This window comes from Cherax quadricarinatus, chromosome 36, assembly GCF_038502225.1.
Source record: "Cherax quadricarinatus isolate ZL_2023a chromosome 36, ASM3850222v1, whole genome shotgun sequence".
NCBI classification, from domain to species: Eukaryota; Metazoa; Arthropoda; class Malacostraca; order Decapoda; family Parastacidae; genus Cherax; species Cherax quadricarinatus.
This window is the reverse complement of record NC_091327.1, coordinates 8,131,257-8,150,498: the sequence shown is the minus strand read 5'-3', so window position 1 is coordinate 8,150,498 and position 19,242 is coordinate 8,131,257. Positions and strand designations below refer to the sequence as shown.

Below are 19,242 nucleotides of genomic sequence, written 5' to 3'. Positions count from 1 at the left end.
AGATCAGAAAAATTTGCAACACCATTGGCCTTGTACCATTTGGTGAATGCCTTCAACTGCTGCCTTACAAAGTCTACACAAGACTGACCCCAGATGACGCTTGCCTAATTTGAATTCCCTCCTGTACTTGGTGGGAATACACTGATAAGCCCCAAGAACCGTGGTTTTCACCACCTGATAGTTGACAAATTCGTCATTATTCAACACAGATGTAAACTCCTGTGCCTTACCATACAATGCTGTATGCACCAATGCTGCCCAATGCACCTCAGGCCACCTTAATGCTCGAGCCTGGTTTTCAAACGCCTCAAAAAACTGTTCAGGCTTGGCTTCAACAAAACAAGGAACTAGCTGTACTGCCTTTTGCACACTAAAGTCATCTACGGTCTGCTTGAAATGCCTCCTCTTCTTCTCTCTATCAAACTCCTCCCTAGCATATGTTCACTGCTCCCTGGTTGTTTCAAGATTGAGTTTGGGTAACTCAAGCACCAATGAAGCAGACTCGCCCTGAGACAAACCCAATGCACCTGCTTCACAAGACTGCTGGTCTGGTTGCTCTTGTGTTGTCCCTTCCATATTACAAGGGAACCTAAGTGGAGATCTGCAATTATCAGCTCCTGTAGCAGGAGATACCTAAGTTTGGAGCACCATAGTTGATTCAGCTCTCAACTTTGTACGAATAATGTCATGAAGATGCACAGCAGTGAGAGTCCATTGATACTCAATACCAACAGAGTGAGCAATTTGCCAGAAATGCTGTAGAGATAGTTTGGGCAGATTTAGTAGTGTATATTCAGACACCAATCGCCTGACTCGTAAAGGTGGCATTAACCCCAACTTAACATGCTGTTTGCAATATACGCAATAAGCAGCAATGCACAATACGACTGCAGGATACACACACACACAATAGCAAGGCTGACACGCATTAACGAAAGCGAATGCAAGACTGACACACAATAATGAAAGCGAATGCAAGGCCGACAAGCAATGCCGAGCGATAGCAAGGCTATCTGAATGATACTAAGACCAACTCCAGCTCCAGCTCACACGAAGAGGGCTTCCCATATTATGAACACAGGTAATAAATGGCCTGTTGACCTAGTCGTAATGGGTTCAGAGTGAAAATAAACACAGCAGTAGTATTTAACTTGTACTTTCCTTCACCAATTATATATATATCTTATGTGCACTTATGTACACTATGTACAAGAGTTGAAATGTAAGTGTACCACATAGAGATCGAGGCAAAGACAAAAGCCTGAGAGAGAGAGAGAACTGTGCTCAACCAGAGGCTATACGAGTCTGGCAAGGGCTGAGTGAAACCACCTCACATCAGCACTTGGCAGGCCCACCTGTGATTGGTTAATGAATGGAGGTACTGATTTAATAATGGGGCCCCTAAAGATTGCTAAACCCTTAGCACCCAGTTCGTTGGTTAGGAAGCAGCCTATATAGGAGTGTGTACATATGCTGAATAAAGTGTAACATACTCTTTGCATGCCACACTGACATTCTCTACAAGGGCTGATGTGATTCTTCACATCTTGCCTTATTTTTGGACAGTAAAACTCTTACAATATTCTATACAGAGATTTTGTAATTTCTAAATGACCTCCTAAAGAGGAACTTTGAGTTACGTTCATAATTTGTGAACTAAATGTCTTAGGAACTACCAGTCTATCTGTTTTTGGGCTTCCCCCTGCCTCCTTACCAGTCTGTGTGCAGAGCAGTAGGTTGCGTTTAATTTTATATTTGACTGGGTGATCTGAGTAGGATTCACCCATGGTTGCCTGAACATTCTTTGTACACTCTCTAGGTCAGCAATTTTGCCAGCCTTGAAGGGGGCAGTTAAGACAGCAGTAGTCCAGCCCAGAGAAAACATGCAATTTGAAGAGAATCATCATGGGCTTGGCATCCCTAGTTTTGAAGGTTCTCATTATCCATACTATCATTTTCCTAGCAGATGAGGTAGATACATTGTTGTGGTGTTTGAAAGTGAGATCCTCTGACATTATCACTTCTAGGTCCTTCACGTTAGTTTCTCGCTCTATTGTGTGGTTAGAATTTGTTGTACACCCTGATACAGTTTTAATTTTCTCAGTTTTCCATATCTGAGTAGTTGAAATTTCTCTTCATTGTGACCAAGACAGGTGAACATGTTCACATGTTAGTGTGTTTGTGACTGTCTGATTACTATTTGTGTACCTGGTATGAGTGTCAGAACAAAGATTTGCTCTAAAATCACAAGAACTACTATAAATTGTAATTACCAGAACATAAAAACTAAGTAAATTAAAAAAATGTGAAAATAAAGTACATCTGCAGGACTCCATGTTGCCGTCAGGTGAGCACCCAGCACCAACTTCGCTGTCTTGTATCTTGGTAAGTACTGACATTAAAAATTTTTTGGGGTCCTTTTACACACAGAAAATTAACCTTTTGTTTTACAGACAATTTTTCTTCTTTTCTCAAAATATTTGAAGCGCAAGCAGAAATGCACTGATCAGCATCTTGGCAGTTTTACAAGGATAAAAGTAGTAAGTTTAAACAGAATATTATTGTGCCAGTCTATCTCAGGTTATAATGTGGACTCTCGTTTGAAAATCAGATGCACCTAAAAAATATAATTACATGTGATAAATTACCATCCCGGTGAGCACCTTGGGCTTAACATCAAATCTTACAGCAAAATTAATTTGTTTAATGTAGCTTTCACTTAATGAATGAGTCATACATTCCATATCTGTGTGGTTAAGTCAGGGCTGACTGCGCAGGAAAATATTCATCATGACATGTGCTCACAAACTAAGTAAAAAAGGCAACTCGTAACTGATATATCTGTTCTTATATGTATGAGGAATGAGGCTGCTGACTGATTATGATGTCTGGGGTAAAAGTAGGCAATAACCAGTCATTACATATACAAAACAAAACAGAGTACTTACTTATTAAAATATGAATTAACCAGGATCAGTTCATTCCAATTAGCAAACAACAGGTCCAGTTGTTTCTCAGTGATGATGCCAGAAGCTCTCATAGGACTGATGAATGCCTGCAATATGTTCAAGTCCTCTCCTTAGTAACACAACAACATTCATAGACTGACCACCAATTTAAATATTATTAATTCCAAAAATATTTTTGTTCCAAAAGAGATTTAAATGCTTAATTTTTTTTACATAGTTTTATATCTTCATTATGCAACCCATACCCATCCTGTGTGTGGTAGTCACCCCATACCCATCCTGTGTGTGGTAGTCACCCCATACCCATCCTGTGTGTGGTAGTCACCCCATACCCATCCTGTGTGTGGTAGTCACCCCATACCCATCCTGTGTGTGGTAGTCCCCCCATACTTGTCCTGTGTGTGGTAGTCATCCCATACCCATCCTGTGTGTGGTAGTCACCCCATACTTGTCCTGAGTGTGGTAGTCACCCCGTACTTGTCCTGTGTGTGGTAGTCACCCCATACTTGTCCTGTGTGTGGTAGTCACCCCATACCCATCCTGTGTGTGGTAGTCACCCCATACCCATCCTGTGTGTGGTAGTCACCCCATACTTGTCCTGTGTGTGGTAGTCACCCCATACTTGTCCTGAGTGTGGTAGTCACCCTGTACTTGTCCTGTGTGTGGTAGTCACCCCATACTTGTCCTGTGTGTGGTAGTCACAACATACCCATCCTGTGTGTGGTAGTCACCCCATACCCATCCTGTGTGTGGTAGTCACCCCATACTTGTCCTGTGTGTGGTAGTCACCCTATACCCATCCTGTGTATGGTAGTCACCCCATACCCATCCTGTGTGTGGTAGTCACCCCATACTTGTCCTGTGTGTGGTAGTCACCCCATACCCATCCTGTGTGTGGAAGTCACCCCATACTTGTCCTGAGTGTGGTAGTCACCTCATACTTGTCCTGTGTGTGGTAGTCACCCCATACTTGTCCTGTGTGTGGTAGTCACCCCATACTTGTCCTGTGTGTGGTAGTCACCCCATACCCATCCTGTGTGTGGTAGTCACCCCATACTTGTCCTGTGTGTGATAGTCACCCCATACTTGCGCTGTGTGTGGTAGTCACCCCATACTTGTCCTGTGTGTGGAAGTCACCCCATACTTGTCCTGTGTGTGGTAGTCACACCATACCCCTTCTGTGTGTGGTAGTCACCCCATACTTGTCCTGTGTGTGGTAGTCAACCTGTACCTACCCTGTGTGTGGTAGTCACCCTATACCTATCCTGTGTGTGGTAGTCACCCTATACCTATCCTGTGTGTGGTAGTCACCCCATACCTATCCTGTGTGTGGTAGTCACCCCATACCCATCCTGTGTGTGGTAGTCACCCCATACCCACCATGTGTGTGGTAGTCACCCCATACCCATCCTGTGTGTGGTAGTCACCCCATACCCATCCTGTGTGTGGTAGTCCCCCCATACTTGTCCTGTGTGTGGTAGTCACCCCATACCCATCCTGTGTGAGGTAGTCACCCCATACTTGTCCTGAGTGTGGTAGTCACCCCATACTTGTCCTGTGTGTGGTAGTCACAACATACCCATCCTGTGTGTGGTAGTCACCCCATACCCATCCTGTGTGTGGTAGTCACCCCATACTTGTCCTGTGTGTGGTAGTCACCCTATACCTATCCTGTGTATGGTAGTCACCCCATACCCATTCTGTGTGTGGTAGTCACCCCATACTTGTCCTGTGTGTGGTAGTCACCCCATACCCATCCTGTATGTGGAAGTCACCCCATACTTGTCAAGGGTGTGGTAGTCACCCCATACCCCTTCTGTGTGTGGTAGTCACCCCATACTTGTCCTGTGTGTGGTAGTCACCCCATACCCATCCTGTGTATGGTAGTCACCCCATACCCATCCTGTGTGTGGTAGTCACCCCATACTTGTCCTGTGTGTGGTAGTCACCCTGTACCTACCCTGTGTGTGGTAGTCACCCTATACCTATCCTGTGTGTGGTAGTCACCCTATACCTATACTGTGTGTGGTAGTCACCCCATACCTATCCTGTGTGTGGTAGTCACCCCATACCCATCCTGTGTGTGGTAGTCACCCCATACTTGTCCTGTGTGTGGCAGTCACCTTATACCTATCCTGTGTGTGGTAGTCACCCTATACCTATCCTGTGTGTGGTAGTCACCCTATACCTATCCTGTGTGTGGTAGTCACCCCAGGGCCAGACTCATGGAACTCAGTGTTCATCAAGAACTGCAAGAAGCCCCTATCACGAGCCTTTTCCATCCTATGGAGAGGGAGCATGGACATGGGGGTCGTCCCACAGTTACTAAAAACAACAGACATAGCCCCACTCCACAAAGGGGGCAGCAAAGCAACAGCAAAGAACTACAGACCAATAGCACTAACATCCCATATCATAAAAATCTTTGAAAGGGTCCTAAGAAGGAAGATCACCACCCATCTAGAAACCCATCAGTTACACAACCCAGGGCAACATGGGTTTAGAACAGGTCGCTCCTGTCTGTCTCAACTATTGGATCATTACGACAAGGTCCTAAATGCACTAGAAGATAAAAAGAATGCAGATGTAATATATACAGACTTTGCAAAAGCCTTCGACAAGTGTGACCATGGCGTAATAGCGCACAAAATGTGTGTTAAAGGAATAACAGGAAAAGTCGGTCGATGGATCTATAATTTCCTCACTAACAGAACAGAGAGAGTAGTCGTCAACAGAGTAAAGTCCGAGGCAGCTACGGTGAAAAGCTCTGTTCCACAAGGCACAGTACTCGCTCCCATCTTGTTCCTCATCCTCATATCCGACATAGACAAGGATGTCAGCCACAGCACCGTGTCTTCCTTTGCAGATGACACCCGAATCTGCATGACAGTGTCTTCCATTGCAGACACTGCAAGGCTCCAGGCGGACATCAACCAAATCTTTCAGTGGGCTGCAGAAAACAATATGAAGTTCAACGATGAGAAACTTCAATTACTCAGATATGGTAAACACGAGGAAATTAAATCTTCATCAGAATACAAAACAAATTCTGGCCACAAAATAGAGTGAAACACCAACGTCAAAGACCTGGGAGTGATCATGTCGGAGGATCTCACCTTCAAGGACCATAACATTGTATCAATCGCATCTGCTAGAAAAATGACAGGATGGATAATGAGAACCTTCAAAACTAGGGAGGCCAAGCCCATGATGACACTCTTCAGGTCACTTGTTCTATCTAGGCTGAATATTGCTGCACACTAAGAGCACCTTTCAAGGCAGGTGAAATTGCTGACCTAGAAAATGTACAGAGAACCTTCACGGCACGCATAATGGAGATAAAACACCTCAATTACTGGGAGCGTTGAGGTTCCTAAAACTGTATTCCCTGGAAAGCAGGTGGGAGAGATACATGATTATATACACCTGGAAAATCCTAGAGGGACTAGTACCGAACTTGCACACGAAAATCACTCACTACGAAAGCAAAAGACTTGGCAGACGAGGCAACATCCCCCCAATGAAAAGCAGGGGTGTCACTAGCACGTTAAGAGACCATACAATAAATGTCAGGGGCCCGAGACTGTTCAACCGTCTCCCAGCATACATAAAAGGGATCACCAACACACCCCTGGCAGTCTTCAAGCTGGCACTGGACAAGCACCTAAAGTCGGTTCCTGACCAGCCGGGCTGTGGCTCGTACGTTGGTTTGCGGGCAGCCAGCAGCAACAGCCTGGTTGATCAGGCTCTGATCCACCAGGAGGCCTGGTCACAGACCGGGCCGCGGGGGCGTTGACCCCCGGAACTCTCTCCAGGTAAACTCCAGGTAAACATACTTGTCCTGAGTGTGGCAGTCACCCCATACCAATCCTGTGTGTGATAGTCACCCTATACCTATCCTGTGTGTGGTTGTCACCCTATACCTATCCTGTGTGTGGTAGTCACCCTATACCTATCCTGTGTGTGGTAGTTACCCTATACCTATCGTGTGTGTGGTAGTCACCCTATACCCATCCTGTTTGTGGTAGTCATCCTATACTTATCCTGTGTGTGGTAGTCACCCTATACTGATCCTGTGTGTAGTAGTCACCCTATACCTATCCTGAGTGTGGTAGTCACCCATACCTATCCTGTGTGTGTGTGGTAGTCACCCTATACCTATCCTGTATGTGGTAGCCACCCATACCTATCCTGTGTGTGGTAATCACCCTATACCTATCCCGTGTGTTGTAGTCACCCATACCTATCCTGTGTGTGTGGTAGTCACCCTATACCTATCCTCTGTGTGGTAGTCACCCTATAATTATCCTGTGTGTGGTAGTCACCCTATACCTATCCTGTGTATGGTAGTCACCCATACCTATCCTGTGTGTGGTAGTCACCCTATACCTATCCTGTGTATGGTAGTCACCCATACCTATCCTGTGTGTGGTAGTCACCCTATACCTATCCTGTGTATGGTAGTCACCCATACCTATCCTGTGTGTGGTAGGCACCCTATACCTATCCTGTGTATGGTAGTCACCCATACCTATCCTGTGTGTGGTAGTCACCCTATACCTATCCTGTGAAAGGTAGTCACCCATACCTACCCTGTGTGTGGTAGTCACCCTATACCTATCCTGTGTGTGGTAATCACCCTATACCTATCCTGTGTGTGGTAGCCACCCTATACCTATCCTGTGTGTGGTAGTTACCCTATACCTATCCTGTGTGTGGTAGTCACCCTATACCTATCCTGTGTGTGGTAGTCACCCTACACCCATCATTTGTGTGGTAGCCACACTATACCTATCCTGTGTGTGGTAGTCACCCTATACATATCCTGTGTGTGGTAGTCACCCTACACCTATCCTGTGTGTGGTAGTCACCCTATACCTATCCTGTGTGTGGTAGTCACCCTATACCCATCCTGTGTGCGGTAGTCACACTATACCTATAATGTGTGTGGTAGTCACCCCATACTTGTCCTGTGTGTGGTAGTCACCCCATACTTGTCCTGTGTGTAGAAGTCACCCATACCTATCCTGTGTGTGGTAGTCACCCTATACCTATCCTGTGTGTGGTAGTCACCCTATACCTATCCTGTGTGTGGTAGTCACCCTATACCCATCATGTGTGTGGTAGCCACCCTATACCTATCCTGTGTGTGGTAGTCACCCTATACCTATCCTGTGTGTGGTAATCACCCTATACCCATCCTTTGTGTGGTAGTCACCCTATACCTATACTGTGTGTGGTAGTCACCCTATACCTATCCTGAGAGTGGTAGTCACGCTATACCTATCCTGCGAGTGGTAGTCACCCCATACTTGTCCTGTGTGTGGTAGTCACCCCATACTTGTCCTGTGTGTGGTAGTCACCCCATACTTGTCCTGTGTGTGGTAGTCACCCCATACTTGTCCTGTGTGTGGTAGTCACCCCATACTTGTCCTGTGAGGTAGTCACCCCATACTTGTCCTGTGTGTAGGAGTCACCCATACCTATACTGTGTGTGGTAGTCACCCCATACTTGTCCGGTGTGAGGTAGTCACCCCATACTTGTCCTGTGTGTAGAAGTCACCCATACCTATACTGTGTGTGGTAGTCACCCAATACTTGTCCTGTGTGTAGAAGTCACCCATACCTATCCTGTGTGTGATAGTCACCCCATACTTGTCCTGAGTGTGGTAGTCACCCCATACTTGTCCTGTGTGTTGTAGTCACCCCATACTTGTCCTGTGTGTGGTAGTCACCCCATACTTGTCCTGTGTGTGATAGTCACCCTATACCTATCCTGTGTGTGGTAGTCACCCTATACCTATCCTGTGTAGGGTAGTCACCCTATACCTATCCTGAGTGTGGTAGTCACCCTATACCTATCGTGTGTGTGGTAGTCACCCTATACCCATCCTGTTTGTGGTAGTCACCCCATACCTATCCTGTGTGTGGTAGTCACCCTATACCGATCCTGTGTGTGGTAGTCACCGGCAGTCACCGGTTTCTTCAACACGCAAGTTATACTTTTGTATCAATCAAATCACATATTACTCGGGTTGATAATTTCCAGTAGATCCTTCATGTGTTAGCTCAAATCACCAACCAGTATGTTTTAAATAAGTGACCCACTGATCAGATCAGATCGACTGGTCCGAACCCTTGACTGGTCCGAACCCTTGACTGGTTTCAAACGGTTTCGTTGGACAATAAAGCAGACTGTAAACGGATGGGGTTGTAGGCGCCCTTATAAACACAAACATTAAATATAAATCAGGAACGTGAACGGTAAGCTGTCCAATATACAAAAACAGTTAGAAACAGAAATACAAATAGCTAGAGCTTCATTTAAGGAGGTTATTAATAGAATATTCAAGAGGTTGCTAGTAGAATTGCAGTAAATCAACCATTCAAATCATTATGAAGCTGTGTGTAGTCTGTGGTCAGTCAAACAAACGGGCTTGCACATGGGTAAATTGTCATTTTTTTGGAAATTGGTGTCACGCCCCTTGTGCAGATATCCAAGAACTAGCTACAAGCAGTGTTAAAACAGGGAAGTGTTTTTGGGTATGCCCAAATGAGATAAATCTGTGGACTAAAATCACAAGGGTATTAAAAGAGGTAGTAGGTTGGTAGACAGCAACCACCCAGAGAAGTACTACCGTCCTGCCAGATGACTGTGAAACAAAAACCTGTAACTGTTTTGCATGATGGTAGGATTGCTGGTTTCTTTTTCTGTCTCATAAACACGCTAGATAACAGGGATATCTTGCTACTCCTACTTACACTTTGGTCACACTTCACAGACACGCACATGCATATATATATATACATACATCTAGGTTTTTCTCCTTTTTCTAAATAGCTCTTGTTCTTTTTTATTTCTTCTATTGTCCATGGGGAAGTGGAAAAGAATCTTTCCTCCGTAAGCCATGCGTGTCGTATGAGGCGACTAAAATGCCGGGAGCAATGGGCTAGTAACCCCTTCTCCTGTATACATTTACTAAAAAAGAGAAGAAGAAAAACTTTATAAAACTGGGATGCTTAAATGTGCGTGGATGTAGTGCGGATGACAAGAAACAGATGATTGCTGATGTTATGAATGAAAAGAAGTTGGATGTCCTGGCTCTAAGCGAAACAAAGCTGAAGGGGGTAGGAGAGTTTCAGTGGGGGGAAATAAATGGGATTAAATCTGGAGTATCTGAGAGAGTTAGAGCAAAGGAAGGGGTAGCAGTAATGTTAAATGATCAGTTATGGAAGGAGAAAAGAGAATATGAATGTGTAAATTCAAGAATTATGTGGATTAAAGTAAAGGTTGGATGCGAGAAGTGGGTCATAATAAGCGTGTATGCACCTGGAGAAGAGAGGAATGCAGAGGAGAGAGAGAGATTTTGGGAGATGTTAAGTGAATGTATAGGAGCCTTTGAACCAAGTGAGAGAGTAATTGTGGTAGGGGACCTGAATGCTAAAGTAGGAGAAACTTTTAGAGAGGGTGTGGTAGGTAAGTTTGGGGTGCCAGGTGTAAATGATAATGGGAGCCCTTTGATTGAACTTTGTATAGAAAGGGGTTTAGTTATAGGTAATACATATTTTAAGAAAAAGAGGATAAATAAGTATACACGATATGATGTAGGGCGAAATGACAGTAGTTTGTTGGATTATGTATTGGTAGATAAAAGACTGTTGAGTAGACTTCAGGATGTACATGTTTATAGAGGGGCCACAGATATATCAGATCACTTTCTAGTTGTAGCTACACTGAGAGTAAAAGGTAGATGGGATACAAGGAGAATAGAAGCATCAGGGAAGAGAGAGGTGAAGGTTTATAAACTAAAAGAGGAGGCAGTTAGGGTAAGATATAAACAGCTATTGGAGGATAGATGGGCTAATGAGAGCATAGGCAATGGGGTCGAAGAGGTATGGGGTAGATTTAAAAATGTAGTGTTAGAGTGTTCAGCAGAAGTTTGTGGTTACAGGAAAGTGGGTGCAGGAGGGAAGAGGAGCGATTGGTGGAATAATGATGTAAAGAGAGTAGTAAGGGAGAAAAAGTTAGCATATGAGAAGTTTTTACAAAGTAGAAGTGATGCAAGGAGGGAAGAGTATATGGAGAAAAAGAGAGAGGTTAAGAGAGTGGTGAAGCAATGTAAAAAGAGAGCAAATGAGAGAGTGGGTGAGATGTTATCAACAAATTTTGTTGAAAATAAGAAAAAGTTTTGGAGTGAGATTAACAAGTTAAGAAAGCCTAGAGAACAAATGGATTTGTCAGTTAAAAATAGGAGAGGAGAGTTATTAAATGGAGAGTTAGAGGTATTGGGATGATGGAGGGAATATTCTGAGGAATTGTTAAATGTTGATGAAGATAGGGAAGCTGTGATTTCGTGTATAGGGCAAGGAGGAATAACATCTTGTAGGAGTGAGGAAGAGCCAGTTGTGAGTGTGGGGGAAGTTCGTGAGGCAGTGGGTAAAATGAAAGGGGGTAAGGCAGCCGGGATTGATGGGATAAAGATAGAAATGTTAAAAGCAGGTGGGGATATAGTTTTGGAGTGGTTGGTGCAATTATTTAATAAATGTATGGAAGAGGGTAAGGTACCTAGGGATTGGCAGAGAGCATGCATAGTTCCTTTGTATAAAGGCAAAGAGGATAAAAGAGAGTGCAAAAATTATAGGGGGATAAGTCTGTTGAGTGTACCTGGTAAAGTGTATGGTAGAGTTATAATTGAAAGAATTAAGAGTAAGACGGAGAATAGGATAGCAGATGAACAAGGAGGCTTTAGGAAAGGTAGGGGGTGTGTGGACCAAGTGTTTACAGTGAAACATATAAGTGAACAGTATTTAGATAAGGCTAAAGAGGTCTTTGTGGCATTTATGGATTTGGAAAAGGCGTATGACAGGGTGGATAGGGGGGCAATGTGGCAGATGTTGCAGGTGTATGGTGTGGGAGGTAGGTTACTGAAAGCAGTGAAGAGTTTTTACGAGGATAGTGAGGCTCAAGTTAGAGTATGTAGGAAAGAGCGAAATTTTTTCCCAGTAAAAGTAGGCCTTAGACAAGGATTTGTGATGTCACCGTGGTTGTTTAATATATTTATAGATGGGGTTGTAAGAGAAGTAAATGCGAGGGTCTTGGCAAGAGGCGTGGAGTTAAAAGATAAAGAATCACACACAAAGTGGGAGTTGTCACAGCTGCTCTTTGCTGATGACACTGTGCTTTTGGGAGATTCTGAAGAGAAGCTGCAGAGATTGCTGGATGAATTTGGTAGGGTGTGCAAAAGAAGAAAATTAAAGGTGAATACAGGAAAGAGTAAGGTTATGAGGATAACAAAAACATTAGGTGATGAAAGATTGAATATCAGATTGGAGGGAGAGAGTATGGAGGAGGTGAACGTATTCAGATATTTGGGAGTGGACGTGTCAGCGGATGGGTCTATGAAAGATGAGGTGAATCATAGAATTGATGAGGGAAAAAGAGTGAGTGGTGCACTTAGGAGTCTGTGGAGACAAAGAACTTTGTCCTTGGAGGCAAAGAGGGGAATGTATGAGAGTATAGTTTTACCAACGCTCTTATATGGGTGTGAAGCGTGGGTGATGAATGTTGCAGCGAGGAGAAGGCTGGAGGCAGTGGAGATGTCATGTCTGAGGGCAATGTGTGGTGTGAATATAATGCAGAGAATTCGTAGTTTGGAAGCTAGGAGGAGGTGCGGGATTACCAAAACTGTTGTCCAGAGGGCTGAGGAAGGGTTGTTGAGGTGGTTCGGACATGTAGAGAGAATGGAGCGAAACAGAATGACTTCAAGAGTGTATCAGTCTGTAGTGGAAGGAAGGCGGGGTAGGGGTCAGCCTAGGAAGGGTTGGAGGGAGGGGGTAAAGGAGGTTTTGTGTGCGAGGGGCTTGGACTTCCAGCAGGCATGCGTGAGCGTGTTTGATAGGAGTGAATGGAGACAAATGGTTTTTAATACTTGACGTGCTGTTGGAGTGTGAGCAAAGTAACATTTATGAAGGGATTCAGGGAAACCGGCAGGCCGGACTTGAGTCCTGGAGATGGGAAGTACAGTGCCTGCACTCTGAAGGAGGGGTGTTAATTTTGCAGTTTAAAAACTGTAGTGTAAAGCACCCTTCTGGCAAGACAGTGATGGAGTGAATGATGGTGAAAGTTTTTCTTTTTCGGGCCACCCTGCCTTGGTGGGAATCGGCCAGTGTGATAATAAAAAAAAATAAAAACATCAAAGCTGCTTTCATAGACAACCTGGAAGCTTTCTACAACAGATGGGAACATAAAAAGTCTGGGCTGAATGGTACTGCCCTTGATACTGGCCATGTAGTCAGAAACTGTAAGGCTGGAGATGAAGTCCTGGGAGTCAGTAAATGTGGGGCTGATAGTGCTGTCCTGGGAGACAGTAATGGTGAAGCGGGAGGTGCTGTCCTGGGAGACAGTAATGGTGAAGCTGGAGGTGCTGTCCTGGGAGACAGTAATGGTGAAGCTGGAGATGCTGTCCTGGGAGACAGTAATGGTGAAGCTGGAGATTTTGTCCAGGTAGTCGGGAATTATACGCAGGAAGGAATACATATAAATGACCTCATAGGGGACAGGAGCCATAGTAGGGAAACAAGTGTAGTCAAAGATAAGATAAAACCAATATTGCAAACTAGAAATACCGCAGGAAATAGCAAACAAGAGGACTCCACTAGCAATAGTGAGGATATATTACCAAAAACAACTGGTGGGAGCTCCATTGTTGGTGCTAGGGAGGATAGAAGTAAGACAGGGAAACATGCACCAACAGGGAATACAGTCACAGAAACCCAAGGCAAACGGAAACCAAGCCTGTGCACATACTATGCACTTGGTATCTGCTGGCATGGGAAATCTGGAAAAACAGATGGGACGTGCAACTATGACCACCCTAGAAAATGCCATGCCCATATGACAACAGGAAAATGCAAACTCCCTTCCTGTAAGCTTTTTCACCCTGAACTGTGTACCTCTTCAGTACAGGAAAGACTGTGCTATTACTTAAATTGCCAGGCATATCATCTAAAGGGGACAAAAAGATACAAAACATCCAGGCCATGGGAAAACCTGGGTAGCCACAGCCACTCAAGAGGGAGAGGTTTTTTAGTGTCAGGAAGGAAAAAAAACTGGCAGGAAATGGCAGAAATCGTACACCAAATCCAGTCATTCCTGGAGTGGAACCACAGTCGATGGCCTCCACTCCAAACCAACAGATACAGATACTAATGCCGGAAAAAAAATCCCCCCCCAGTACCAACAATACCACCAGTCCGATAACATTCTTCTTTGCAAATATACAGGGTCTAAAGCCAGCAACAAACAACAAAATACCTTTCATCCGTGGACTGCTTGCAGAGGCAAAGGCAATGTTCGCGGCTTTCACTGAGACCCACATAAAGGATCACTTGGACAATGAAATATGAATCCCAGGTTACAACCTATACAGATGTGACAGAGTGAACAGGCAAAAGGGGGGGGGTTGGCCTGTACATTGCAGAGTCACTTGTTTGCACAGAACTGCTTAATGCCTCAAATGATGTAGTGGAAGTTTTAGCAGTAAAGGTTGAGAACCAAAACCTAGTCATTGTGGTAGTCTGCAAGCCTCCGCATGCAACATCCCAGGAATTCCAGGAACAGTTGTTAAAAATTGACCACTGTCTGGAAAATCTTCCAGCTCCTGCACCCAACATCTTGCTCCTGGGGGATTTCAACTTAAGGCACCTAAAATGGAGGAATATAACAAATAATATTGTTGCAGTAATAATGCCAGGAGGCAGCTCTGATGAAAACTCACACTCACGCGAGCTTTTAAATCTCTGCACAAAATTCAATTTAAACCAGCAAATAATAGAGCCTACTAGAGTGGAGAATACACTAGACCTCATCTTCACTAACAATGATGATCTGATAAGAAATGTCACCATATCAAAAACAATATACTCAGATCACAACATAATTGAGGTTCAGACATGTATGCGTGGAGCCCCAGACCGACATAATGACACTAGTCACGGGGGAGCATTCACCAAATTCAACTTCAATAACAAAAACATAAAGTGGGACCAAGTAAACCAAGTCCTAACCGATATAAGCTGGGAAGATATACTAAGCAACACAGACCCCAACTTATGCCTAGAACAGATTAACTTGGTGGCACTCGATGTATGCACAAGGCTTATTCCTCTAAGAAAAAGGAGGAGTAGATGTAAAATAGAAAGAGACAGGCGCTCCCTTTACAGGCGACGGAAAAGAATAACAGAGCGGCTAAAAGAGGTCAATATATCTGAAATGCGTAGGGAGACACTGGTCAGAGAAATAGCAAGCATCGAACTTAAGCTAAAAGAATCCTTTAGGAGTCAGGAATCGCGGGAAGAACTAAAAGCCATAAATGAAATCGAAAGAAACCCAAAGTATTTCTTCTCCTATGCCAAATCAAAATCGAGAACAACGTCCAGTATTGGGCCCCTACTTAAACAAGATGGGTCCTACACAGATGACAGCAAGGAAATGAGTGAGCTACTCAAGTCCCAATATGACTCAGTTTTTAGCAAGCCGCTAACCAGACTGAGAGTCGAAGATCAAAATGAATTTTTTATGAGAGAGCCACAAAATTTGATTAACACAAGCCTATCTGATGTTATCCTGACGCCAAATGACTTCGAACAGGCGATAAATGACATGCCCATGCACTCTGCCCCAGGGCCAGACTCATGGAACTCTGTGTTCATCAAGAACTGCAAGAAGCCCCTATAACGAGCCTTTTCCATCCTATGGAGAGGGAGCATGGACACGAGGGTCGTCCCACAGTTACTAAAAACAACAGACATAGCCCCACTCCACAAAGGGGGCAGTAAAGCAACAGCAAAGAAATACAGACCAATAGCACTAACATCCCATATCATAAAAATCTTTGAAAGGGTCCTAAGAAGGAAGATCACCACCCATCTAGAAACCCATCAGTTACACAACCCAGGGAAACATGGGTTTAGAACAGGTCGCTCCTGTCTGTCTCAACTATTGGATCACTACGACAAGGTCCTAAATGCACTAGAAGACAAAAAGAATGCAGATGTAATATATACAGACTTTGCAAAAGACTTCGATAAGTGTGACCATGGCATAATAGCGCACAAAATGCGTGCTAAAGGAATAACAGGAAAAGTCGGTCGATGGATCTATAATTTCCTCACTAACAGAACACAGAGAGTAGTCGTCAACAGAGTAAAGTCCGAGGCAGCTACGGAGAAAAGCTCTGTTCCACAAGGCACAGTACTCGCTCCCATCTTGTTCCTCATCCTCATATCTGACATAGACAAGGATGTCAGCCACAGCACCGTGTCTTCCTTTGCAGATGACACCCGAATCTGCATGACAGTGTCTTCCATTGCAGACACTGCAAGGCTCCTGGCGGACATCAACCAAATCATTCAGTGGGCTGCAGAAAACAATATAAAGTTCAACGATGAGAAATTTCAATTACTCAGATATGGTAAACATGAGGAAATTAAATCTTCATCAGAGTACAAAACAAATTCTGGCCACAAAATAGAGCGAAACACCAACGTCAAAAACCTGGGAGTGATCATGTCGGAGGATCTCACCTTCAAGAACCATAACATTGTATCAATCGCATCTGCTAGAAAAATGACAGGATGGATAATGAGAACCTTCAAAACTAGGGAGGCCAAGCCCATGATGACACTCTTCAGGTCACTTGTTCTATCTAGGCTGGAATATTGCTGCACACTAACAGCACCTTTCAAGGCAGGTGAAATTGCCAACCTAGAAAATGTACAGAGAACTTTCACGGCGCGCATAACGGAGATAAAACACCTCAATTACTGGGAGCGCTTGAGGTTCCTAAACCTGTATTCCCTGGAACGCAGGAGGGAGAGATACATGAATATATACACCTGGAAAATCCTAGAGGGACTAGTACCGAACTTGCACACGAAAATCACTCACTACGAAAGCAAAAGACTTGGCAGACGATGCACCATCCCCCCAATGAAAAGCAGGGGTGTCACTAGCATGTTAAGAGACCATACAATAAGTGTCAGGGGCCCGAGACTGTTCAACTGCCTCCCAGCACACATAAGGGGGATTACCAACAAACCACTGGCAGTCTTCAAGCTGGCACTGGAAAAGCACCTAAAGTCAGTTCCTGATCAGGCGGGCTGTGGCTCATACGTTGGTTTGTGTGCAGCCAGCAGCAACAGCCTGGTTGATCAGGCTCTGATCCACCAGGAGGCCTGGTCACAGACCGGGCCGCGGGGGCGTTGACCCCTGGAACTCTCTCCAGGTAAACTCCAGGTATACCTATCCTGAGTGTGGATGTCACCCTATACCTATCCTGTGTGTGGTGGTCACCCATACCTATCCTGTGTGTGTGGTAGTCACCCTATACCTATCCTGTATGTGGTAGCAACCCATACCTATCCTGTGTGTGGTAGTCCTCCTATACCAATCCCGTGTGAGGTAGTCACCCATACCTATCCTGTGTGTGTGGCAGTCACCCTATACCTATCCTGTGTGTGGTAGTCACCCTATACCTATCCTGTGTGTGGTAGTCACCCTATACCTATCCTGTGTATGGTAGTCACCCATACCTATCCTGTGTGTGGTAGTCACCCTATACCTATAATGTGTGTGGTAATCACCCTATACCTATCCTGTGTGTCGTAGCCACCGTATACCTATCCTGTGTGTGGTAGTTACCCTATACCTATCCTGTGTGTGGTAGTCACCCTATACCTATCCTGTGTGTGGTAGTCACCCTATACCCATCATGTGTGTGGAAGCCACCCTATACCTATCCTGTGTGTGGTAGTCACCCTATACCTATCCTGTGTGTGATAGTCACCCTATACCCATCATGTGTGTGGAAGCCACCCTATACCTATCCTGTGTGTGGTAATCACCCTACACCTATCCTGTGTGTGGTAGTCACCCTATACCTATCCTGTGTGTGGTAGTCACCCTATACCTATCCAGTGTGTGGTAGTCACCCTATACCTATTATGTGTGTGGTAATCACCGTATACCCATCCTGTGTGTGGTAGTCACCCTATACCTATCCTGTGTGTGGTAGTCACCCTATACCTATCCTGTGTGTGGAAGTCACACTATACCTATCCTGCGTGTGGTAGTCACTCTATGCCTAACCTGTGTGTGGTAGTCACCCCATACTTGTCCTGTGTGTGGTAGTCACCCCATACTTGTCCTGTGTGTGATAGTCACCCCATACTTGTCCTGTATGGTAGTCACCCCATACTTGTTCTGTGTGTAGAAGTCACTCATACCTATACTGTGTGTTGTAGTCACCCCATACTTGTCCTGTGTGTGGTAGTCACCCCATACTTGTCCTGTGTGTTGAAGTCACACATACCTATACTGTGTGTGGTAGTCACCCCATACTTTTCCTGAGTGTGGTAGTCACCCCATACTTGTCCTGTGTGTGGAAGTCACCCATACCTATCCTGTGTGTGGTAGTCACCCCATACTTGTTCAGTGTGTGGTAGTCACCCCATACTTGTCCTGTGTGTAGAAGTCACCCATACCTATCCTCTGTGTGGTAGTCACCCCATATTTGTTCAGTGTGTGGTAGTCACCCCATACTTGCCCTGTGTGTGGAAGTCACCCCATACTTGTCCTGATTGTGGTAGTCACCCCATACTTGTCCTGTGTGTGGTGGTCACCCCATACTTGTCCTGTGTGTAGAAGTCACCCATACCTATCCTGTGTGTGGTAGTCACCCCATACTTGTTCAGTGTGTGGTAGTCACCCCATACTTGCCCTGTGTGTGGTAGTCACCCCATACTTGTCCTGTGTGTGGTAGTCACCCCATACTTGTTCAGTGTGTGGTAGTCACCACATACTTGTCCTGATTGTGGTAGTCACCCCATACTTGTCCTGTGTGTAGAAGTCACCCGTACCTATCCTGTGTGTGGTAGTCACCCCATACTTGTTCAGTGTGTGGTAGTCACCTCATACTTGCCCTGTGTGTGGTAGTCACCCCATACTTGTCCTGAGTGTGGTAGTCACCCCATACTTGTCCTGTGTGTGGAAGTCACCCATACCCACCCTGTATGTGGTAGTCACCCTATACCTATCCTGTGTGTGGAAGTCACCCTATACCTATCCTGTGTGTGGTAGTCACCCCATACATATCCTGTGTGTGGTAGTCACCCCATACCCATCCTGTGTGTGGTAGTCACCCCATACCCATCCTGTGTGTGGTAGTCACCCCATACTTGTCCTGAGTGTGGTAGTCACCCTATACCTATCCTG

General features: G+C 45.0%; 1 protein-coding gene across 1 annotated transcript in view; it reads right to left on the bottom strand.

The window, feature by feature from the left end:
• LOC128691320 (intersectin-1-like) overlaps positions 1-19,242 on the bottom strand; it is a 285,912-nt gene that overhangs the window by 226,844 nt on the left and 39,826 nt on the right. Inside the window, exon 3 of the mRNA XM_070091639.1 lies at positions 2,949-3,055. Coding sequence (XP_069947740.1) covers positions 2,949-3,055 — 107 coding nt within the window. The remainder of the gene's footprint in view (positions 1-2,948; positions 3,056-19,242) is intronic.